This window comes from Ranitomeya variabilis, chromosome 3, assembly GCF_051348905.1.
Source record: "Ranitomeya variabilis isolate aRanVar5 chromosome 3, aRanVar5.hap1, whole genome shotgun sequence".
Lineage (NCBI taxonomy): Eukaryota > Metazoa > Chordata > Amphibia > Anura > Dendrobatidae > Ranitomeya > Ranitomeya variabilis.
This window is the reverse complement of record NC_135234.1, coordinates 151,731,858-151,755,170: the sequence shown is the minus strand read 5'-3', so window position 1 is coordinate 151,755,170 and position 23,313 is coordinate 151,731,858. Positions and strand designations below refer to the sequence as shown.

The following is a 23,313-nucleotide window of genomic DNA, read 5'->3' as shown; positions in this document are numbered from 1 at the left end:
GACTATTTAATCTGTCTGTACCTGAGCATGCCGCAATGCGTTCGTATATCAAGGAGTCTCTGGAGAAGGGGCATATCCGTCCATCCTCTTCCCCTCTTGGTGCGGGATTCTTTTTTGTGGCCAAGAAGGACGGATCTTTGAGACCTTGTATTGACTATCGGCTTCTGAATAAAATCACTGTTAAATTTCAGTATCCTTTGCCTCTGTTGTCGGACTTGTTTGCCCAGATTAAAGGTGCCAAGTGGTTCACCAAGATAGATCTTCGTGGTGCGTACAACCTTGTGCGCATTAAGCAAGGAGATGAATGGAAGACAGCATTTAATACGCCCGAAGGTCATTTTGAGTACTTGGTGATGCCTTTTGGGCTCTCTAATGCTCCCTCAGTGTTTCAGTCCTTTATGCATGATATTTTCCGGAAGTATCTGGATAAATTTATGATTGTTTATCTGGATGATATTCTGGTTTTCTCTGAAGATTGGGACTCACATGTGGAGCAGGTCAGAATGGTGTTTCAGGTTTTGCATGAGAATGCTTTGTTTGTTAAGGGCTCAAAGTGTCTCTTTGGAGTACAGAAGGTTCCCTTTTTGGGGTTTATTTTTTCCCCTTCTGCTGTGGAGATGGACCCAGTCAAGGTCCGAGCTATTCATGATTGGACTCAACCCACGTCAGTTAAGAGTCTTCAGAAGTTCTTGGGTTTTGCTAACTTCTACCGTCGTTTTATCGCTAATTTTTCTAGCGTTGTTAAACCTTTGACGGATATGACCAAGAAAGGTTCTGATGTTGCTAACTGGGCTCCTGAAGCCGTGGAGGCGTTCCAAGAGTTGAAGCGCTGGTTTACTTCGGCGCCTGTTTTGTGCCAGCCTGATGTCTTACTTCCCTTTCAGGTCGAAGTGGATGCTTCTGAGATTGGGGCAGGGGCCGTTTTGTCGCAGAGAGGCCCTGGTTGCTCGGTAATGAGACCATGTGCTTTCTTCTCTAGGAAGTTTTCACCTGCTGAGTGGAATTATGATGTTGGCAATCGGGAGTTGCTGGCCATGAAGTGGGCATTTGAGGAGTGGCGTCATTGGCTCGAGGGTGCTAAGCATCGTGTGGTGGTCTTGACTGATCACAAAAATTTGATTTATCTCGAGTCTGCTAAACGCCTGAATCCTAGACAGGCCCGCTGGTCATTGTTTTTCTCCCATTTTGACTTTGTGGTCTCGTATTTACCAGGTTCAAAGAATGTGAAGGCTGATGCTCTTTCAAGGAGCTTTGTGCCTGACTCTCCTGGAGTCGCAGAACCAGTTGGTATTCTTAAAGAGGGAGTTATCTTGTCGGCCATTTCTCCTGATTTGCGACGTGTGTTGCAGAGATTTCAGGCTGGTAGACCTGACTCTTGTCCACCTGACAGACTGTTTGTTCCTGATAAGTGGACCAGCAGAGTCATTTCCGAGGTTCATTCCTCGGTGTTGGCAGGGCATCCGGGAATTTTTGGCACCAGAGATCTGGTGGCTAGGTCCTTTTGGTGGCCTTCCTTGTCACGGGATGTGCGGTCATTTGTGCAGTCCTGTGGGACTTGTGCTCAAGCTAAGCCTTGCTGTTCTCGTGCCAGCGGGTTGCTCTTGCCCTTGCCTGTCCCAAAGAGGCCTTGGACACACATTTCCATGGATTTCATTTCAGATCTCCCGGTGTCTCAGGGCATGTCTGTCATCTGGGTGGTATGTGATCGCTTTTCTAAAATGGTCCATTTGGTGCCTTTGCCTAAGCTGCCTTCCTCTTCCGATTTGGTTCCTGTGTTCTTTCAGAATGTGGTTCGTTTACACGGCATTCCTGAGAATATTGTGTCTGACAGAGGATCCCAGTTTGTTTCCAGGTTCTGGCGATCCTTTTGTGCTAGGATGGGCATTGATTTGTCATTTTCGTCTGCCTTTCATCCTCAGACTAATGGACAAACGGAGCGAACTAATCAGACTCTGGAGGCTTATTTGAGGTGTTTTGTTTCGGCAGATCAGGATGATTGGGTGACCTTCTTGCCGTTGGCTGAGTTTGCCCTTAATAATCGGGCTAGTTCCGCTACTTTGGTTTCGCCATTTTTCTGCAACTCTGGTTTCCATCCTCGTTTTTCCTCGGGACATGTGGAGCCTTCTGACTGTCCTGGGGTAGATTCTGTGGTGGATAGGTTGCAGCAGATCTGGAATCATGTGGTGGACAACTTAAAGTTGTCACAGGAGAAGGCTCAGCGTTTTGCCAACCGCCGCCGCGGTGTGGGTCCCCGACTTCGTGTTGGGGATTTGGTATGGCTGTCTTCTCGATTTGTTCCTATGAAGGTCTCCTCTCCTAAATTTAAGCCTCGCTTCATCGGTCCTTACAAGATATTGGAAATCCTTAATCCTGTGTCCTTTCGCTTGGATCTTCCGGTGTCGTTTGCCATTCACAACGTGTTCCATAGGTCTTTGTTGCGGCGGTACGTTGTACCTGTGGTTCCTTCTGTTGAGCCTCCTGCTCCGGTGTTGGTTGAGGGCGAGTTGGAGTACGTGGTGGAGAAGATCTTGGATTCTCATCTCTCCAGACGGAGGCTTCAGTATCTGGTCAAGTGGAAGGGCTATGGTCAGGAGGATAATTCCTGGGTGGTTGCTTCTGATGTGCATGCGGCCGATTTAGTTCGTGCCTTTCACGCTGCTCATCCTGATCACCCTGGTGGTCTTGGTGAGGGTTCGGTGACCCCTCCTTAAGGGGGGGGTACTGTTGTGAATTAGACTTTTTGGCTCCCTCTTGTGGTTACTAGTGATATGACTCTGGGATTGTCTTTCCTCAGTTTGGCACCCACCTGGGTCGTTAGTCCAGGGGTGTTGCTATATAAACTTCCTGGATCCTTAGTCCAGTGCCTGGCATCGTTGTAATCAGATCCTTTCTGTTTGCTCCTGTCTGCTGTCCTGGTTCGTGCAAAATTAAGCTAAGTCCTGCTTCTTTGTTTTTTGGTTATTTGCTTTGCTCTTATTTTTGTCCAGCTTGTACTAAATGTGATTCCTGACTTTGCTGGAAGCTCTAGGGGGGCTGGTGTTCTCCCCCCGGGCCGTTAGACGGTTCGGGGGTTCTTGAATATCCAGCGTGGATATTTTGATAGGGTTTTTGCTGACCATATAAGTCATCTTACTATATTCTGCTATTAGCTAGTGGGCCTCTCTTTGCTAATACCTAGCTCATTCTTATGTTTGTCTTTTCCTCTTACCTCACCGTTATTATTTGTTGGGGGCTTGTATCCAACTTTTGGGGTCTTTTCTCTGGAGGCAAGAAAGGTCTTTCTTTTCCCTTCTAGGGTTAGTTAGTTCTCCGGCTGGCGCGAGACGTCTAGAACCAACGTAGGCACGTTCCCCGGCTGCTGCTATTTGTGGTGCTAGGATTAGATATATGGTCAGCTCAGTTACCACTGCCCTATGAGCTGGTATTTTGTGTTGGCAGACTTAGTAATTATTTCTGAGACCCTCTGCCATTGGGGTCATAACACAGGGGGCAATCAAGGGACCCCATTTCTCTCCTCTGATGTGTGATCACATCAGAGGAGAGAGAAATTAAATGGGAAATCAGACTTTTTTGTGGTCAACGTTATTACGTTAATAACAGTGATTGCAACACTGGTGTCGGTAAGAACTGACCCGAGTCATGTTCTCTGGGGTCTCATCTACCCCCGATAGCCGAGACCCTGGAGAAATGCCGATGTTGGGGGGATAATACCCTCATTGCTCAATGCCGTTTAAAAGTGGTGCTGAGGAATAAGTACCCTTATCTGCCGCCGTTAAAAGGCGTATCGACGGTCGTTAATGGGTTAATATGTAACCTCAAAGTCTTAGTTTGTATAATGGAGGTGTACATTTTAATAAAATTTGATGAAAATCCTTAAATGTGATCTGTCACCAGATTTCACAATACAAACTGCATACATTATTAGCTTATGAGGCCAATTGTTTTCAATCTTCACCTAGCCTAGCTAAAAGACAGCTGCAGAATGTACAGAGCAGTGTGAGGTTTCAGTGAGGAAGAGGGACCCTGAGAAACTGTCAATCAGCTGAGCGGAGATTGAACTAAGCTTTCAGAAAGTATTGATTATATCACCATTCATACTTAGATTTTCAAAGCGCAGCATCCATATAAAACCTTAAATATCTATTTAAAATCTATGCAGTTTGGGTTGTGATATCTAGTGATAGTTCCCCTTTAACTGAATTTTAATGACTGATGATGATTTTGTTTTAGGTTTAAATGTCACAAAGTAAGAGGATACTTAATAAGAAGTAATCTCCTTAATCTTCCCCTATAAAAATGATAAAAATATATAGAAATTCACATAAAGTGATCCCTTTATTGGTCTGTATATCCTAATCGAGAAATAGTTTAATACAAATCTGTCAATTGTTTGTCACTCAACAGACCATTGCATTGCAACTGTAGATGGTGAGATTCTGGGTAAATGTGAAGCATCCAGCTGATTAGTAATTTAACCTAAATTTAGAACTTCAAAGAATAGTAATGAAGAGCAAAACACTTATAGCTCAGAAAAAAAGCTGCAAAAACAGAGCAATGGAGATTAAGGCCAAGGGGCAAATGAGACCCCAAGGGATAATAAACCATTTTAATTAACTAGCTGCAAATTTGCAACTCACAGAAGACAACACTTTTCTTCATGAGCATTGCTTTTAAGTGAGATTTTATAATTATAGGGGCAAATACTGTAAAACTCAAGCTGTATTTTATAAAAAGCACTATACAAGTGACAGTCAGAAATGACTGCTTCAGGAGCTTATCAGAACTAAGGATGATCAACCAAAGCTTTTCATCACGGTGGAGGCATTTGTCCTTAAGCACAACAGACTTCCTCTCAGATAAACTAATCCTAAAATAGCTCATAACATGTGGCAATAGCTTATATGAAAATATCGAAATGGTAACATGTCGTGTATATCAACTTTGTGGGAATAAACACGTGTATGAATGTTGACAGAACTCATCACTATATTGTGTGTTTTCAATAGACTTGTAGGAAAATCTACTGGAATATCTTAAGCTATGATGCATAAAAGAAGCAATAATATGACTAATTCAACTCTGTGGCATCTGTGCATACATCTTTGGCTGCTATTTGGTATAATGCAATATTAATGTCAAAGTAACTAAAAAGAGAAGCTGAGGAGCCTACATAGTATAAAGGCAGCAAAGGAAGCATCTTAGTGGCTTATAGAGAAGTGGAACATAGGTTTTAGCTGCATTTACACTGAAAAATAATCATGAATGAGTGTTCTTAAAAATGCTGGTTTCACAATAATCTTTTAGTATAAGCTTGACTTGCAGTGCCCAGAACTATGGCAACCTAAGTGCACTGAGCAACTAAAAGAGAAGCTGAAGAACCTACATAAGAACCTACATACTATAGTGGCAGCAAAGGCAGCAGCTTTGTGGCTCATAGAAAAATGAGACATAGGCTTCAGCTGCATTTACACTCAAAAATAATCATGAACGAGTGTTCTTACTAACACTTATTTCACAATTATTTTTTAGTGTTAACAGTCTGTTGATCACCCAATAGATGAACAAAATATTCATCAGATGAAATGATCTTTTGCGCAGTACAAGAGATCAATCATCATTCTTGTTAATGCATTGTCTTGTGCAAACTGGACTTTCAATGCTGAGAAATATGGAAGCCTATGTGCACTGAGTGATCCATAACAGATCACTCAATCAACATTGTTTACTGTGGTCTGTCTGTGTAAACAGGTGATTAAATGACCACAGACCAGTAAAGGTTTACCAATCGATGGTCATCTAGTGATGCCGATAAGACTGTGTAAATGGACCCTTGGTTTAGCCTGCTTTCCTAACACAAGGGAACCCGTCAACTTCTGCATAGATCTCTATTGTCTTCCTTTCACCCAAGAGATCAGTAGAAAGGTGGGCAAAATAACGCTGTGGACACTTATCAAACCTGGCTAACAGGAAAACTGTCTTTGTTAGCATCTTCAACCAATCATAGTGCAACTTTCATTTAATCAGAACAATTTAACTACATCTAGACAGACCACAGACATTAAATGTTCAGGCGATCCACACTTTATTCTGCACTGACTTTCTAAAATGTCAGTGCGCACTAAGCAGCTTCCAGAAGATTGTGCAGTTGCCCAGGGTGGTGAGATAGCTGTCAGACACAGCCGGCTCCCCAAAGAGAAGACAGACATAATTTATCATGTTTCCTATTTTGATTATTTTGTGTACACAAAGTTGAACACGTATTGTGCATACAGAACAGGAAGCATTGACAGTGCTTCCTCCTCCAGACCTAGTGATCGAGTTATCACTGGGTATAGGGAGGGAGCAGGAGCTGTTGGGTCCTAGGAGATCCAGTCAGATCTGCTATGCAACCAGAAACCTGAATTTTCTCTGTAACTGCAACTGGTATATCAGCAATAAAAATGATGTATTAATATGTTCAAATGACCCGCAAAGGTCTTTTTAGACATTATGGGGTCAAAGTATGTAAAATAAATGAAAAATAAAACATTACCATTCCAAATAGTTGTTTATAGCCCCACTGCCACTGGAAAAAATATATTATTATTTTATAATTATGTTCAATAGGCAAATTTCTACAGAAAGGGTAATGCAATTTAATACATTTTTTAGCAGCCTTTTGTAAAATATAAAAATAGACACACATTTCCAATTTTTCTTTACATTTTCCCCAAATATCAGTCAAAAATTTTTGCACTTCCGAATGGTAAAAATATTTAGAACTGTTAAAATAGATGATGAAACTAAAAAATGTGTCCGGATAAATTTATAAATTACCTACCTACATCAGTGAGAGATAAAAAGGATGGGTGAAAAAATGCATGCAACTGGAATGACACCTGAAAAAAATAATTCTATTTCTCTTGCATGGCAACACTCACATGGGTTTGTGAATGCAACCTCAGGCTGTCCTAAAGTAAGAAGAATTAAACATTTAGATCTATGAGCAAGTATAAATTTGCACCAAAATTTGCAACATTTTCTGAATTAATAAATTTTTGGCAAGCTTGGTTAAAAAAAATGAAAATTTTGCACAATTTACAACTTTTTTTAGTCACTCTGTATAGATATAGGAAAGTGAAGCCAAGAACATTAGCTAAGTTACCACTGTTAAAGCTGCAAAGGTAGACTATCACTTTTGGGTGACCTGAGGAAGATTGTATGTTTATTTTTCTGTGCAGATTGGCCACAGCTAATAGAGGTGTAAAGGTTACAGTCTGCCACGTAAAAAGCCATAAAAAAGCAATGCCAAGTTGCTTAAATTGTTAAATGAGAGTCCAGTACCCTACTTTGCAAAGCATTAAAGTAGTCAACTAATGACCATTTGTGGACCAGCTCAATCTGCAGGTTAAAAATCAAAATCTACTGTAGGTCATTTAAATTTCTGGGTCTACAGTGCAAAGAAAATCTTCAAAGCGTTTCCAACTTGGCAAATGTTTATAATCATGAGAATACCAATCCAATATCAGTGCAAAACCAATGTTTGCTATTGGATTATCTTCATGATTAAGAACATTTGATTCGTCCAAAATGCGTTGAAGAATTTTATTGCGCTGTAAACCTGCTATGCAATTTTAAGGGATTTACAATAAAGGATTTTTACTCTGTTGATTAAGCTTGTCCCCACATGGTTAATTGTTGGTACTTAAGTCACCAGTTTTTAAATAGTGGCACATGCTAGGTTAAAAGTCACTGTTGATTTTAAACTGGCTCCGAAGTTACCACTCTATGTGGAGATACTGTTTTAATATGGATTTGCATGTGATCATTATTATTGCTAGTCCTTCTGATCTTCTTTGGCTGGAACATGCTCAGTCCTGAATTACTAATGGATCAGACAGTACTTCCTACCAAGGAGAGAGAACATACTGTACGTTGCAGCAGTGAAGCAGTTATTAAGATTATATTTTTTTTCAACTTTTCGTAGTGTTAATGGAGAAGATTGTAAAAGTAGGAGTCATCAAAGGAAATAATAGTAACATTTTCTATCATTTTTTCCAGCCACTGTTTCCGAAGAAGCACTATGAATGTTTAACCAGCTGTGAGTTTCTAAAATCCGTTTTGTCAGTGAAGCAAGGCGACTGTCCAGCTCCAGAGAAAGCCAGTGGATTTGCGGCAGCCTGTGTGGAAAGCTGCGATGCTGATAATGAATGCTCTGGGGTAAAGAAATGCTGTTCAAATGGATGTGGTCATACATGTCAAGTACCAAAAAACTTGTACAAAGGTAGGACTTCTTGGGAACATGTTGACATTTCATGTAGGTAGAAACATAAGTTGTTGTAACTTTTGTAGAGAAATGGTTTCTTTATGTAATCTGATATGGATGACCCTTAGAGAATTCAAGTTAATGCAAATATATATATATTTTTTTTTTTAATTTATTTTAAAGATACTGCTAAATAGAGATGAGCATATCTCCTGAAATGTAGAAAAATCATAAGTGCCTAGATTGCAGTAAAAATGTATTTATTATGCTTTAAGGTCTTCATAGATCCCTTGGTATAATAAATGAAGGTGGGGAGGGGTTTAAAGTAATTAAAAAATATATATACTCACCTGTCCTAGGTCCTCACGTGACTCCTTATGCTGATTCTGCTGTTGTCATTGAGTCAGGTGATTTGTGTTACCTCCTGTGGGCTTTAGTGGCAGAAGAACCCAAGTCCTATGTGGAGGACAAGGATAACTGGATCAACATGTTAGGGCATGTTAGGCTATGGGTTGAACTAGATGGACTTAAAGTCTTCCTTCAACCTTAATAACTATGTAACTATGTAACTATGTAACTGCAGAGGCAGCATAGGGATTCCGTTAGCAGGTGAGGGTATTTTTTTCTTTTTAACTATTCCATTCCCTCTGTTTATAATGTTTTTGGGTCTGTCCATGTCTCAGAACATAATAAACATTTTTCCTCACCTTATTAATGTTTCTTTTTACTAGTTTTATGTAATTTAACCTTTTCCAAGCCATAAAAAGAATTCACAAAAAAAGGGCTAATTGCAAATCAAAAACTATACATATATACACACACAGTGTAGAAAATAAGTATTTGATACACTGCTGATTTTGCAAGTTTTCCCACCTAAAAAGAACGTCTGTACACTTCAACTGTGACATACAGAATCTTAAAAAAATCATCTTGTATGATTTTTACATAATTAATTTGAGTATTTGAGATAATAGACAAAACAGAACGTAATATCTGGTTTACCTTTGTTTGCAATTACAAAGGTCACATGTTTCCTGTACTTCTTCACCAATCTTGCACACATTGCAGCAGGGATTTTGGCCCACTCCTCCATACAGATCTTCTCCAGATCTTTCAGATTTCTGAGCTGTTGCTCTGCAACATTGATGTTCAGCTCCCTCCAAAGAATTTCTATTGGTTTCAGATCTTGAGACTGGCTGAGCCACTCCAGGATCTTGAAATGCTTCTTACGGAGCAATTCCATAGTTGCCCTGGCTGTGTGCTCTGGGTCATTTTCATGCTGGAAGACCTAGCCATGACTCATCTTCAATGCTGTTACTGAGGGAAGGAGGTTGTTGGCCAAAATCTTGTGATACATGAGCACATCTGTCCTTCCTTCAATATGGTGCAATCGTCCTGTCCCCTTTGCAGAAAATCAGCCCCAAAGTAGAATGTTTGCTTCACCATGCTTCATGGTTGGGATGGTTTTCTTAGGGTTGTACTCATCCTTCTTCTTCCTCCAAACACAGTAAGTGGAGTTGATACCAAAAAGTTGTATTTTGGTCTCATCTGACCATGTGACATTCTCCCATGCTTCCTCTGGATCATCTAGATGGTCACTTGCAAAGTTCTAATTGGCCTGCACATGTGCTGATGTGAGTAGGGGACCTTGCGTACCTTGCATGATTTTAATCCATGACGGCGTAGTATCTTACTAATAGTAATGTTTGAGACTGTGGTCCCAGCTCTCTTCAGGTCATTAACCAGGTCCTCCCTTGTAGTTCTGGGATGATACCTAACCTTTCTCAGAATCATCCTTACCCCATGAAGTGAGTTCTTGTATGGAGCCCCAGACCATCTTGTGTTTCTTCCATTTTCTAATAATTGTGTCCACAGTTGTTGCCTTCTCACCAACCTGCTTGCCTATTGTCCTGTAGCCCATTCCAGCCTTGTGCAGGTCTACAATTTTGTCCCTTAGATATTTGTTTGGTATAGACCATGGTGGAGAGGTTAGAGTGTGATTGATTGAGTGTGTAGACAGGTGTCGTTTATACAACTAACGAGTTCAAACAGTTGCAATGCACTCATTTACTGTATTAAGAGTAGGAGGGCTTCTTAAAGGAAAACTAACAGGTCTGTGAAAGCCAGAGTTCTTGCTGACTGGTAGATGATCAAATACTTATTTCATTCAAAAAATGCAACTTAGTTATTTTAAAATCACAAAATGTGATTTTCTGTTTTTTATTTTTAGATTTTGTCTCTCACAGTTGAAGTGTACCTACGAAAACAATTACAGACCTCTCCATTTTTTGTAGGTGGAAAAGTGGAAAAACTTGCAAAATCGGCAGTACATTGAACGAATGTATATGTATGTATATATATACATACGGTATATATATATATATATATATATATATATATATATATAGATATATTATATATATATATATATATATATATATATATATATATATATATATATATATATATATATATATATATATATATATATTATATATATACATATAAATGGCAGAGAAAAGGCAGAGATGTTTATCTGCCCAGGTCTCCAAACAAATGCACTATCACAATGCAGTGGACTCATGTAGTTAAGATGGCGGCAACACAGGTGCAAAAATACCAATGAGACAATGACTCTTAGCCTGCCAATCCAAACAATCTATGGAGAGGGTGGTTGCTTGTTATATTAATGCACAATAGAGGTTTGTATGCGGTGCTATTCACATACAGGTGTTGCACAGCATCTGGCTTACAGCTTATTAGTGATGCCCGTACTATTAGATCAGGCGGGCTGCCCATTGCTATCCAGATGCATCCCATTTGAACATATGTATGTATGTAGTCTCGAAAGCTTGCAATTTGTTACCATCTTTTCAGTTAGCCTTTAAAAGGTATCAACCACTGAGGACTCTCAATTCTAAATATTTTTCCCATTTGAACAGACACCACAGTTTTACAAGATCAAATGCGCCCAACTGCACCCTGAAAAATAAAGTGCAGAAAACACATACAAAAAAATGTGAGGTATTAGTTGATATTTTGGCCAAGATATGCAAGCTCGCAACCCAGGTCAAGGGTCCTCACGCTTGCAAGTCCTATCACTAAACATCAAAACCACAAAAAGAGGACTTAAAAATCCACCAATAATTAAAAAGACAGCAGAAAAAAGGCAGAGATGTTTTCCTGCCCAGGCCTCCAAACAAATGTACTATCAGGATGCTGTGGACCCATGTAGTTCAGACGGCAGATATATATATATATATATATATATATATATATATATATATATATACAGTATATATATATATATATATATATATATATATATATATATATATATATATATATATATATATTTGTGGCCAAAAGTATTGACACCCCTGCAATTCTGTCAGATAATACTCAGTTTCTTCCTGAAAATGGTAGTATTGGTATTATTATCTTCATTTAATTTGTCTTAAATGAAAAAACACGAAAGAGAATGAAGCAAAAAGCAAAACATTGATCATTTCACACAAAACTCCAAAAATGGGCCAGACAAAAGTATTGGCACCCTCAGCCTAATACTTGGTTGCACAACCTTTAGCCAAAATAACTGCGACCAACCACTGCCGGTAACCATCAATGAGTTTCTTACAATGCTCTGCTGGAATTTTAGACTATTCTTCTTGGTAAACTGCTCCAGGTCCCTGATATTTGAAGGATGCCTTCTCCAAACTGCCATTTTAGATCTCTACACAGGTGGTCTATGGGATTCAGGTCTGGACTCATTGCTGGCCACCTTAGAAGTTTCCAGTGCTTTCTCTCAAACCTTTTTCTAGTGTCTTTTGAAGTGTGTTTTGGGTCATTGTCCTGCTGGAAGACCATGACCTCTGAGGGAGACCCAGCTTTCTCACACTGGGCCCTACATTATGCTGCAAAATTTGTTGGTAGTCTTCAGACTTCATAATGCCATGCACACAGTCAAGCAGTCCAGTGCCAGAGGCAGCAAAGCAACCCCAAAACATCAGGGAACCTCTGCCATGTTTGACTGTAGGGACCATGTTCTTTTCTTTGGATGCCTCTTTTTTTCTCCTGTAAACTCTAGGTTGATGCCTTTGCCCAAAAAGCTCTACTTTTGTCTCATCTGACCAGAGAACATTCTTCCAAAAAGTTTTAGGCTTTTTCAGGTAAGTTTTGGCAAACTCCAGCCTGGCTTTTTTATGTCTCGGGGTAAGAAGTGGGGCCTTCCTGGGTCTCCTACCATACAGTCCCTTTTCATTCAGACGCCAACGGATAGTATGGGTTGACACTGTGGTACCCTTGGACTGCAGGGCAGCTTGAACTTGTTTGGATGTTAGTCGAGGTTCTTTATCCAACATCCGCACAATCTTGCGTTGAAATCTCTTGTAAATTTTTCTTTTCCGTCCACATCTAGGGAGGTTAGCCACAGTGCCACGGGCTTTAAACTTCTTGATGACACTGCGCAAAGTAGACACAAAAACAGTCAGGTCTTTGGAGATGGACTTGTAGCCTTGAGATTGCTCATACTTCCTCACAATTTGGATTCTGAAGTCCTCAGACAGTTCTTTGGTCTTCTTTCTTTTCTCCATGCTCAATGTGGTACACACAAGGACACAGGACAGAGGTTGAGTCAACTTTAATCCATGTCAACTGGCTGCAAGTGTGATTTAGTTATTGCCAACACCTGTTAGGTGCCACAGGTAAGTTACAGGTGCTGTTAATTACACAAATTAGAGAAGCATCACATGAATTTTTGAACAGTGCCAATACTTTTGTCCACCCCTTTTTTATGTTTGGTGTGGAATTAAATCCAATTTGGCTTTAGGACAATTCTTTTTGTGTTTTTTTCATTTAAGACAAATTAAATGAAGATAATAATACCGAAGAATTTGTGTTTGCAATCATTTTCAGGAAGAAACTGAGTATTATCTGACAGAATTGCAGGGGTGTCAATACTTTTGGCCACAACTGTATATAGATTGATATATATAGATTGATATATATGGATAGATATTTTTTTTTTTGTTACAGATTTTTAAATTTCTTTAGTTTTTTTTTTAAGGAAAGTTTTGTATATACAATAAGAGGGAACTGAGTCTAAGTCCAGAGATCTGGACCCTATTTTTCACAATACTTGATGATTTTTCTGCCTTACAGTAGGCCAGTGACCACTTAATACTAGACTATCCTTGGAGAATTTCTGGTAAATACAAGGCTGACAGTTCACTATGTGACTGCTTTGCTCCCAGCAAATATTCAGTGAATAGCCTGACATCAGTTCATTGTCTGACCACTCACAGTAGGATCTCAGCATTCAATGAAAGGCTCTTATAAAGCAGATGCTTTTTACCTGGAGGATAAGAGGCTAATTGTGCTCTCTTTATTACTCTTTCATTATCTAAAGAAAGTGATACTAAAGAGTGCTCGGACTTTATAAAAGATACAATATTGAAGTCAAGCATGTCCAATTCTGCAAATGTAGAGTGGAAAGTAGTCATTATTCAGAATAGGGCAAGTTGTTCAGGCCAGACGAGCCATGTGGACCTCACTCCCTTTCATTACATGATGAATTAAAGGAAATACTTAGCTTAATAGTACTAATGATATCTCCCACATCTGGCAGTGTATATTGCTCTAACAGAAACATGCTGACACGTACTATCACTAATGAATTCGGAGAAACTAAAGGAAACATTCCTAAGCAGAATCCATTCATTTCACAACAAGACAAGTAAAGTTGGATTGATAATAAACTTGGAGCATACTTAAATTAGATTTTGTTTGAATAATCCTGTAGAGCGTTAATGGGTTTGGTATAGGGCTTATTGATTACTCAGGCAGTAAGATAGCGCCAGATAATACACATGAATCTTAAACTTTTTTAGTCTTTAGTCTTGTTCTTTGTAAAAATGCCAAATTAAGCCTTATATTCGCCTTGCCTGTCCATTGGTGGGCGCAGTTTTTCGACATGCCTGCAGCCTTCATGTCAAAACTACAGCACGTGACCACTGCTGCTGATCAATATGCTCAGCAGCCACTCTGAGACATCAGTGACATTATGGCAACAGCCTGCCACTGTTACATCCAATCTATCAATCTATCCACTCAGCGGTCTTTTGCTGTTTTCAAAACTGCTTAGTCAATTGATTTGGTGCAGTGTTCACATGCTGTAGCCATCATGTCACTGATGCAGCCTTGTCAACTAAGACAAGGGGTAGAGGAGAAACGATGCTGGAGAAGAAGGGGTTAAGGCACCATCACACTCAGCGATGCTGCGGCGATATAGACAATGAGCCGACCTAAACTAGATCGCTGGAGCGTCGCTGTTTAGGTCGCTGTAGAGACGTCAAACACAGCAACTCCAGAACGATGCAGGAGCGATCCAGTGATGTAATGGTGACTCACTTCTCATTCTCGCTGGTTGTTAGCTCCATGTCAAACATTGCTGGCGTCGTTGCTTTTGATGTCAAACATGATGATACACGCCGACCTGGCGACAAAATAAAGTTCTGGACTTCTAGCTCCGACCCGCGATGGCACAGTGGGATCCAGATCGCTGCTGCGTGTCAAACACAATGAGATCGCTATCCAGGACGCTGCAACGTCACGGATTGTTGTCGTTCTCGTTTCAAAGTTGCTGAGTGTGATGGTACCGTTAGGTAAAAATGTTGCCATTGTTTATACAGAGCAAGCCTAAGAACTAAAAAAAGTTACATTTTGAAATTCCCTTAAAAAAGCCTGCACACATTAGACAAAACTTGGCTAGATCGGCCCATTTGGGCCAACAATCTAAAGGGTAAGAAGGGTTCACCACATCTGTTGTAGGAGTAAATAGGATTGGGTAGCTTGAGGTCTTTTCACTGGTCATGCCTTTAAGTTCTGTTTTCATTTCATATAACTGACATTTTTCTTATGTATCACTTAGATCAAGAGTTGCACAGTTTTTGGAGGAACTTTACTTCATTTGTTTTTTTTTTTTTAGAAATGCACTGTTTATTGGCTGTGTAAATTGAGCTGAATTATAATACAAGGCACAGCCCATGGACTTTGTGAATGTTATGCTCTATCTAAAAAAAGGCAACTCATCCTCTTACCTTGTACAACCCCTCTAAGTTCTAAGAAATATAGATTTCCATGTATTTTCACATAATGTTAATTTGTTTCAGGACAAATCGTTCCTCATTGTGCCTGAGCTACTGTTCTCCATCTGTTAATATCACGGGACAACAAAGTTAAATCCCTGCAATTATAAGATTAGACATAACAAATAGTTTGTCTGAAGTGAGCCACCTGGTTAGGGGATTTTTTTTCTGCGCTGTGCAGTTATTCTTCCTGTTTCTATGGCTCTGTGCATGCTGTTTTTTGTTACAATCTCTATTTTATACATTGAGCGCATTGATAAGATAACTGATGGTATTTCTAGTACTATGGTAGGTGTATGTGTATAAGGGTTGATACATCAAGATTGCTATTGCTCACACTAGTCTTAATGAATGGCTTGCATTAATTCAGATGCACAATCCACATAATAAATCAGGAACATCTTGCAAGTGCCATGCGCTAGATATGCACTTCAGGAGAAAGTTGCAGTACTAAAGTGATGTAACTTTTAATGAATTTAAGAGGTGGACATAGCCATGCCCTATCCCACCAATACCCTTTCCTTATTGCCATAGCTGTGGACATAGCTATGCCCTATCCCACCCAATGCCGTTTCCTCATTGACCAGGACTGGCATGAAAATGACAAAAGTCGTATTATTCACAACTTCCAATTTGCACAAAAATATTATACAAGATTGTGAAACTTGCTTCATTAAGTGAACTACCTTTCTGGCATAAATATAGCTATGCCCACTTCTTGCTAAGCTTTGACCACTTAAAAAAACACTAGTCCTTTCAAAAAATGTTGCCAGTTTTTCACTAGATTACTGAAGCAAACTATTTGTTGAATCAGCCCTTCCATGTTGGTTTCCCTATAGATTACAGCTGATTGCTCGGAGTAAAATAATTGCTATGAACTATTTGCTTCTAACAAATAGGCATTTTAGAAAGCAGAGAAACCACCATCTTAGCTTTAAACTGTGTTGATATCTTTAGAACACTCACAATGGCAGCATAATTAAGAATTTAGCATTCTATCTGAATAAAGGATACAATATCCTTTAATGACAAAAAAAGAGTACAAAAGAAGCTAAAGCAAAATGCTTAAAGAAATCTTTAATTTTTTCTTTAGACTTTGTTCATATATGTATATATGGCCTTACAATGCATGCTGAGAACAAGGCAGATTATCATAAATAATAACAAAACAAGGAACAAATGAACAAAGTGTCAAAATATATAATTCATATACTGTCATTATTTTATTGGTTAACAAATTGGCAATCAAAAATAGGTAGATAAATAACATGCTAGGCACAAATACATAAAAAAAAAGACAAAACACAGAGCAGAAGCAAAATACAAATATAACTGTGAATATTTAAGCAAGTTGAAGATGAAATGATCTCTAAAAGGCCTAAAGTTATAGATGACACACTTCCTTTGTAATTTAGACAAATAATATACATATTTTAATCTTTTATATTTTAAAAATTTCAAAAAGGAAAATGGGCCCATGCAAAGTTTGGGCACCCATGAGGGATTTGTGTGCAAGAAAGGCCATGTGATGCAAATTTTCCAGCTTTATAAAAACCCAGCCTCCTCTAACATTGTTCCAAAAAACAGCAGCCATGTGTTATCCTAAGCAGCTGCCTAGCACTCTGAAAATGAAAATGGTGGAAACGCACAAAGCAAGAGAAGGATAAAGGAAGATAACAAAGCATTTTCAATTTGCCCTTTGCTCACTTCATAATATAATTAAGAAATGTAATTTAACAGGAACAGTGGTAGTCAAGATAAGGTCTGGAAGACCCAGCAAAATTTAACTGAGAGCTGCTCATACCACTGCTAGAAAGGCAAACCAGAACCCCCACTTGACTGCAAAACACCTTCAGAAAGATTTAGTAAATTCTGAAGTTGTGGTACATTGTTGTACTGTTCAGAGACACCTGCACAAATATGGCCTTCAAGAAAGAGTGATCAGAAGAAAACCTCTCCTGCACTCTCACCAAAAAATTATGCATTAGAAGTATGCAAAAGAACTTCCATACAAGCCTTGTGCATTTTGAAAACAAGTACTGTGGACCGATGAGGTTAAAATAGAACTTTTTGGCCACAATTATCAAAGTATGTGTGGAGAAAAAGGGTACAGATCTTCACAAAAGGAGCATATTGCCAATCATTAAGTTGATCAATCATGCTTTGTGGTTGTGTTGCACAGGGAACATTTCATGGATAGAAGAAAGAATAGATTCAATTAAATTTGATCAAATTCTGGATGCAAATATAAGATCATCTGTAAAAAAGCTTAAGTTTAATAGAAAATGGATTCTACAAATGAATGATGATCCTAAACACATGTCAAAATCCACAATAGACTACCTCAAAAGGCACAAGTTGAAGATGTTACAATGGCCATCATAGTCCCCTGTTCTGAATGTCATTGAAAATCAGTGGATAGAACTTAAAATAGCAGTGCATGCAAGATAACAAATGAATCTCACAACACTGGAAGAATTTACCAAGGAAAAACAGATGAAAATCCTTCATACAAGAATTGAAAGACTCTTGACTGGCTACAAAAAGCATTTACAAGCTGTGATACTTTTAAAAGGGGGTGCTACTAGGTATAAACCATGCAAGGTGTCCAAACTTTAGCATCTGCCCATTTTCCTTTTTATAATTTTCAAAATATAAAAAACGAAAAAAAAAAAATTGCCTAAAATAAAAAGGAATGTGTCGTCTTTAACTTTAGACCTTTTAGAGATCATTTCATCTTGTGTAACTATTCACAATAACAGTAATTTTGACCTGGGGTACCCAAACTTTTACATGCTACTCTACATTGATCCCAAGAAGCCTCTGGAAATAATATACCAAGTAAAAAGGTAGATTTTGCTCATTCAAATCTCCAAATTTTCAAATTTCACCTACAACTTAAATGTACCAATCTATAATTTTTGGCCTTTAAGCATGTCAATACTGGTTTAGACGTAAATCCATACTTTATGTAGATGTAGCCTTATGCAACATTGCAATGTGGTACTGCAGATTGTACTGACAGAAAACATCCTTTATGATAGGGGGGCTAAGGAAGGACTATTGAATATTATATTCAGAAGTGGAGGAAATTGGCCATGTATTCTTGACTCTTCCTTCCTGTTATAGCCTGCACTAGTTGTGGGTTCCTGTTACACAAGAGTTTAAAATTATTAATAAAATGTTGTTTTGTAGCCCTTTGTGACATAAACAATGCCTAAAACTGCAAAATAATGCAGCATTTGAAAATATCTGAAAAACATTATTTCATGTTTACATATAAAACATTCCTTCTCTTGAAAAGAACCCACATATTTTGTCCTACTCATGGGTATTTTCCATGGCATGGAAATGATTAAGGGTTCAAATTACTGTAAAACGCATGAGGTATTACTTTTTTTTTGTCAAATGTTATTTGATTTTTTCATCTTGCCATTTGGAACATATTCACCAATAAGACCAGACAGCGTAGAGTTATAATACAGTGATTCGACTATATGATTTGAAGCTTTCAAATTTTGGATTAATCATTGAATTTTATTATAATAAGTGGCTAAGACTGCTTCCTTGGGATTCTGATTGAGAATACAAACTTGGGAATTATCTGATTTAGTTTCCATATTCTTCCCATGAGTTTCCTCTAGGTATTTCCTTTGACACTAAAAGACATGCTGAGTGATTAGGTAATTGACTTCCTATGGAATTAGCTTCCTATTGTCCTGAGTTGGAATATTTGAGATGAGTTTGATTGCACTCGTGAGACAGTGTGGGTGAAAACATTCTCTCTAGAGGCTGAGAATTAATCAGTGATATGTAAACAATAAAATAATATAATAAATATAGAATCCTTAATGTTAGTGATATTTGGGACAGGATTCCACATTTCCTTTTGTTATTTTGTTGACTTGATGACAAATAGCCAAACTTTTAATAAGTTTTAGAATTGATTCCAATAGAATGCACTTACAACAACTAAAGATGAAGATGAGCACAGATGCAAACCATTAACTGCAATATCAGTTTACTCTTTTTAATAGTAAAATGGTATGCCAACTTCAGGGCTACTTGGATTTTTTATTTCATTGTCACTGCACTAGTATGTATATCCATTCTTAAAGGGAACCTGTCAGCTGATACATGCTGCTCAAACCGCATGTGCAGCATGTATCAGGCACTGGCTGTAGTATCCCAGACACATATGTTTGCCTTTGGAGTGCTACAGCATTTCAGGGAAAAACATACTTTTAATAGCTGCTGGGGACGGTGCCACGTGGGTGACTAGTCATACGGGTGGGTCCCTCAATTTATGCACCAATGTCTAGGAAGAATAGCAGAGGAATGGTAGAATGCAGAGTTGTGAGAAAACATGTTCCAGAGTTTTCAAATGTCAAGAGTGATGACAGGTTCCCTTTCATGAATTTTCAAAAGTGCACCACTCTTCTGCTATTTGGCTTTCTGTTTTGCTGGGGGCAGTGCACTACTAAAGATTGACAGCTGGGGGCCAGCCAGGTCTTTATGGGCCTGCGCCCTACCATGATTTATGAATGTATAATCCTCCATACAGTATTATGGACACTAAATAGTCCTCCATACAGTGTAATGGACCACATATGTTGCTCCATACAGTATATAATGGGCCCCATATATTGCTCCATGCAGTATAATGAGCCCCATATATGGCTCCATACAGAATAATGGATCCCATATAATGTGCCATACAGAATAATGGGCATAAAATAATGCTTCATACAGTATATTGGGCCCCATAAAATGCTCCATTCTGAATAATGAACCCCATATAATGCTCCATACAGAATAATGGACCCCATATAATGCTACATCCAGAATTGGCCTTATATAATGCTCCACGCAGAATGATGGGGCTCATTAATGCTCCATACAGAATAATGGGGCCCATATAATGCTATGTACAGAATGGGCTCCATATAATGCTCCATATAGAATGGGCCCCATGTAATGCTCCATATAGAATTGACCCGATATATAATTCTCCATACAATATAGGCCTGATATAATTCTCCATATACAAAGGGCTCCATATCATGCTCCATATAGAATGGACCCCATATAATGCTTCATAGAGAATAGGCTCCATACATAAAAAAATGCACCTCTTCTCGTTCCCCGCCAGCAGCAGCTCTGGTCTCTTCAGCATCTTCTGGCTCTCTGCACTACTCCTAGCAGACAGCGCACTGCAGTGACGTCATCGTGGCGCCTGTTGTGAATTCTGCTCTTGGGCTCCCTCCGGTGGTTATAAGTGGTAGCGCTGCTGTCGCTGGATCGCAGCATTTATCAGGTGTGTCCACTTTTTGCAATTCTGACTGGGCTATTTAGGCTTGCTTGACCCTTTAGTCAGTGCCAGTTGTCCATTGTTCCTGGAGGATTCACATCCCTGCCTGGTCTCTCCTGCTTTGCTGTTCATTTCAACAAAGATAAGTTCTGGCCTTGATTTTTGCAGTCCACATGCTGTGGGCCTTATTGTTCAGTTCTTTTCCATGTTTTGTCTTGTCCAGCTTGGTCTGTATATGATTTTTTTAGCCAAACTGGTATCTCTGGATATGCAGATATACCCTCCATATCTTTAGTTAGATGTGGAGATTTTGTATTTTCTTTTGTGGATATTTTCTAGTGTTTAAATACTGATCGCATAGTACTCTGTCCTATCCTTTCTATTTAGCTAGAGTGGCCTCCTTTGCTAAATTTTGATTTCAGTCTGCGTATGTTATTTCCCTCTCCTCTCACAGTCAATATTTGTGGGGGGCTGTCTATCCTTTGGGGATTTTCTCTGAGGCAAGATAGTTTTCCCTTTTCTATCTCTAGGGGTATTTAGTCCTCTGGCTGTGTCGAGATGTCTAGGGAGTGTTAGGTACATTCCACGGCTACTTCTAGTTGCGGTGTTAAGTTCAGGGTCTGCGGTCAGTACAGGTACCACCTTCTCCAGAGTACGTCTCATGCTGCTCCTAGGCCACCAAACCATAACAGTACAACTGGCCAACAATGAGTTAACCGCATCTCAGAAGAAGGGAAGGAAAGTGCTGAGCCATTTTTTTTCTGTAGTCTGTTGTGTTTTTTTTCCCCTCTTTACCTCTGGGTGGCTCAGGAGTTTGGCGCTGGCATGGATGTTCAGGGATTGGCTTCTCGTGTGGATCAACTTGCTGCTAGAGTACAGGGTATTTCCGATTATATCGTTCAGACTCCGGTCTTAGAGCCTAGAATTCCAACTCCTGGTTTGTTTTTTGGGGACAGGTCCAAATTTTTGAGCTTTAAAAATAACTGTAAACTGTTTTTTGCTCTGAAACCCCGTTCCTCTGGTGATCCCATCCAGCAGGTTAAAATAGTCATCTCTCTGCTGCGTGGTGATCCTCAGGATTGGGCATTTTCCCTGGAATCTGGGAATCTGGCTTTGCTTAATGTAGACATCTTTTTCCAAGCGCTAGGGTTATTGTATGATGAACCTAATTCAGTGGATCATGCTGAGAAGACCTTGTTGGCCCTGTGTCAGGGTCAAGAAGCGGCTGAATCGTATTGCCAGAAATTTAGAAAATGGTCGGTGCTGACTAAATGGAATGAGGATGCCTTGGCGGCAATTTTCAGAAAGGGTCTTTCTGAATCCGTTAAAGATGTTATGGTGGGGTTTCCCACGCATGCTGGTCTGAGTGATTCTGTGTCTCTGGCCATTCAGATTGATCGGCGCTTGCGCGAGCGCAGAGTTGTGCACACTATGGCATTGTCTTCCGATCGGAGTCGTGAGCCTATGCAGTGTGATAGGATTGTGTCTAGAGCTGAACGACAAGGATTCAGATGTCAGAATAGGTTGTGTTTTTACTGCGGCGATTCTGTTCATGTTATTTCTGATTGCCCTAAGCGTACCAAGAGAATCGCTAGTTCCGTTACTATCAGTACTGTACAACCTAAATTTCTGTTATCTGTGACCCTGATCTGCTCATTATCGTCATTTTCTGTCATGGCATTTGTGGATTCAGGCACCGCTCTAAACTTAATGGACTTAGAATTTGCCAGATGTTGTGGTTTCCCCTTGCAGCCTTTGCAGAGTCCTATTCCTTTGAGGGGCATTGATGCTACACCGTTGGCTAAAAATAAACCTCAGTTTTGGACACAGCTGACCATGTGCATGGCGCCAGCCCATCAGGAAGATTGTCGTTTTCTGGTGTTGCATAATTTGCATGATGCTATTGTGCTGGGTTTCCCATGGTTACAGGTGCATAATCCGGTATTAGATTGGAAATCTATGTCTGTGACTAGTTGGGGTTGTCAGGGGGTTCATGGTGACATTCCTTTGATGTCAATTGTCTCCTCCCCCTCTTCTGAAATTCCTGAGTTTTTGTCAGATTTCCAGGATGTATTCGATGAGCCCAAGTTCAGTTCCCTTCCATCGCATAGGGACTGTGATTGTGCTATTGACTTGATTCCAGGCTGTAAGTTCCCTAAGGGCCGACTTTTAAACCTGTCTGTGCCAGAACATACCGCCATGCTGAGTTATGTTAAGGAGTCTTTGGAGAAGGGGCATATTCGGCCATCTTCTTCACCATTGGGAGCAGGTTTTTTTTTTGTTGCCAAGAAGGATGGCTCCTTGAGACCCTGTATTTATTATCGCCTCTTGATTAAGATCACGGTCAAATTCCAATACCCTTTGCCTTTGCTTTCTGATTTGTTTGCTAGGATTAAGGGGGCTAGTTGGTTTACTAAGATTGACCTTCGAGGGGCATATAATCTTGTTCGTATTAAGCAGGGTGACGAATGGAAAACTGCGTTTAATACGCCCGAAGGCCATTTTGAATACCTTGTGATGCCATTCGGACTCTCTAATGCTCCATCTGTGTTTCAGTCCTTCATGCATGATATATTTCGGAATTATCTTGATAAATTCATGATTGTATATTT

General features: G+C 39.5%; 1 protein-coding gene across 1 annotated transcript in view; it reads left to right on the top strand.

The window, feature by feature from the left end:
• ANOS1 (anosmin 1) overlaps positions 1-23,313 on the top strand; it is a 307,265-nt gene that overhangs the window by 132,754 nt on the left and 151,198 nt on the right. Inside the window, exon 4 of the mRNA XM_077294730.1 lies at positions 8,041-8,263. Coding sequence (XP_077150845.1) covers positions 8,041-8,263 — 223 coding nt within the window. The remainder of the gene's footprint in view (positions 1-8,040; positions 8,264-23,313) is intronic.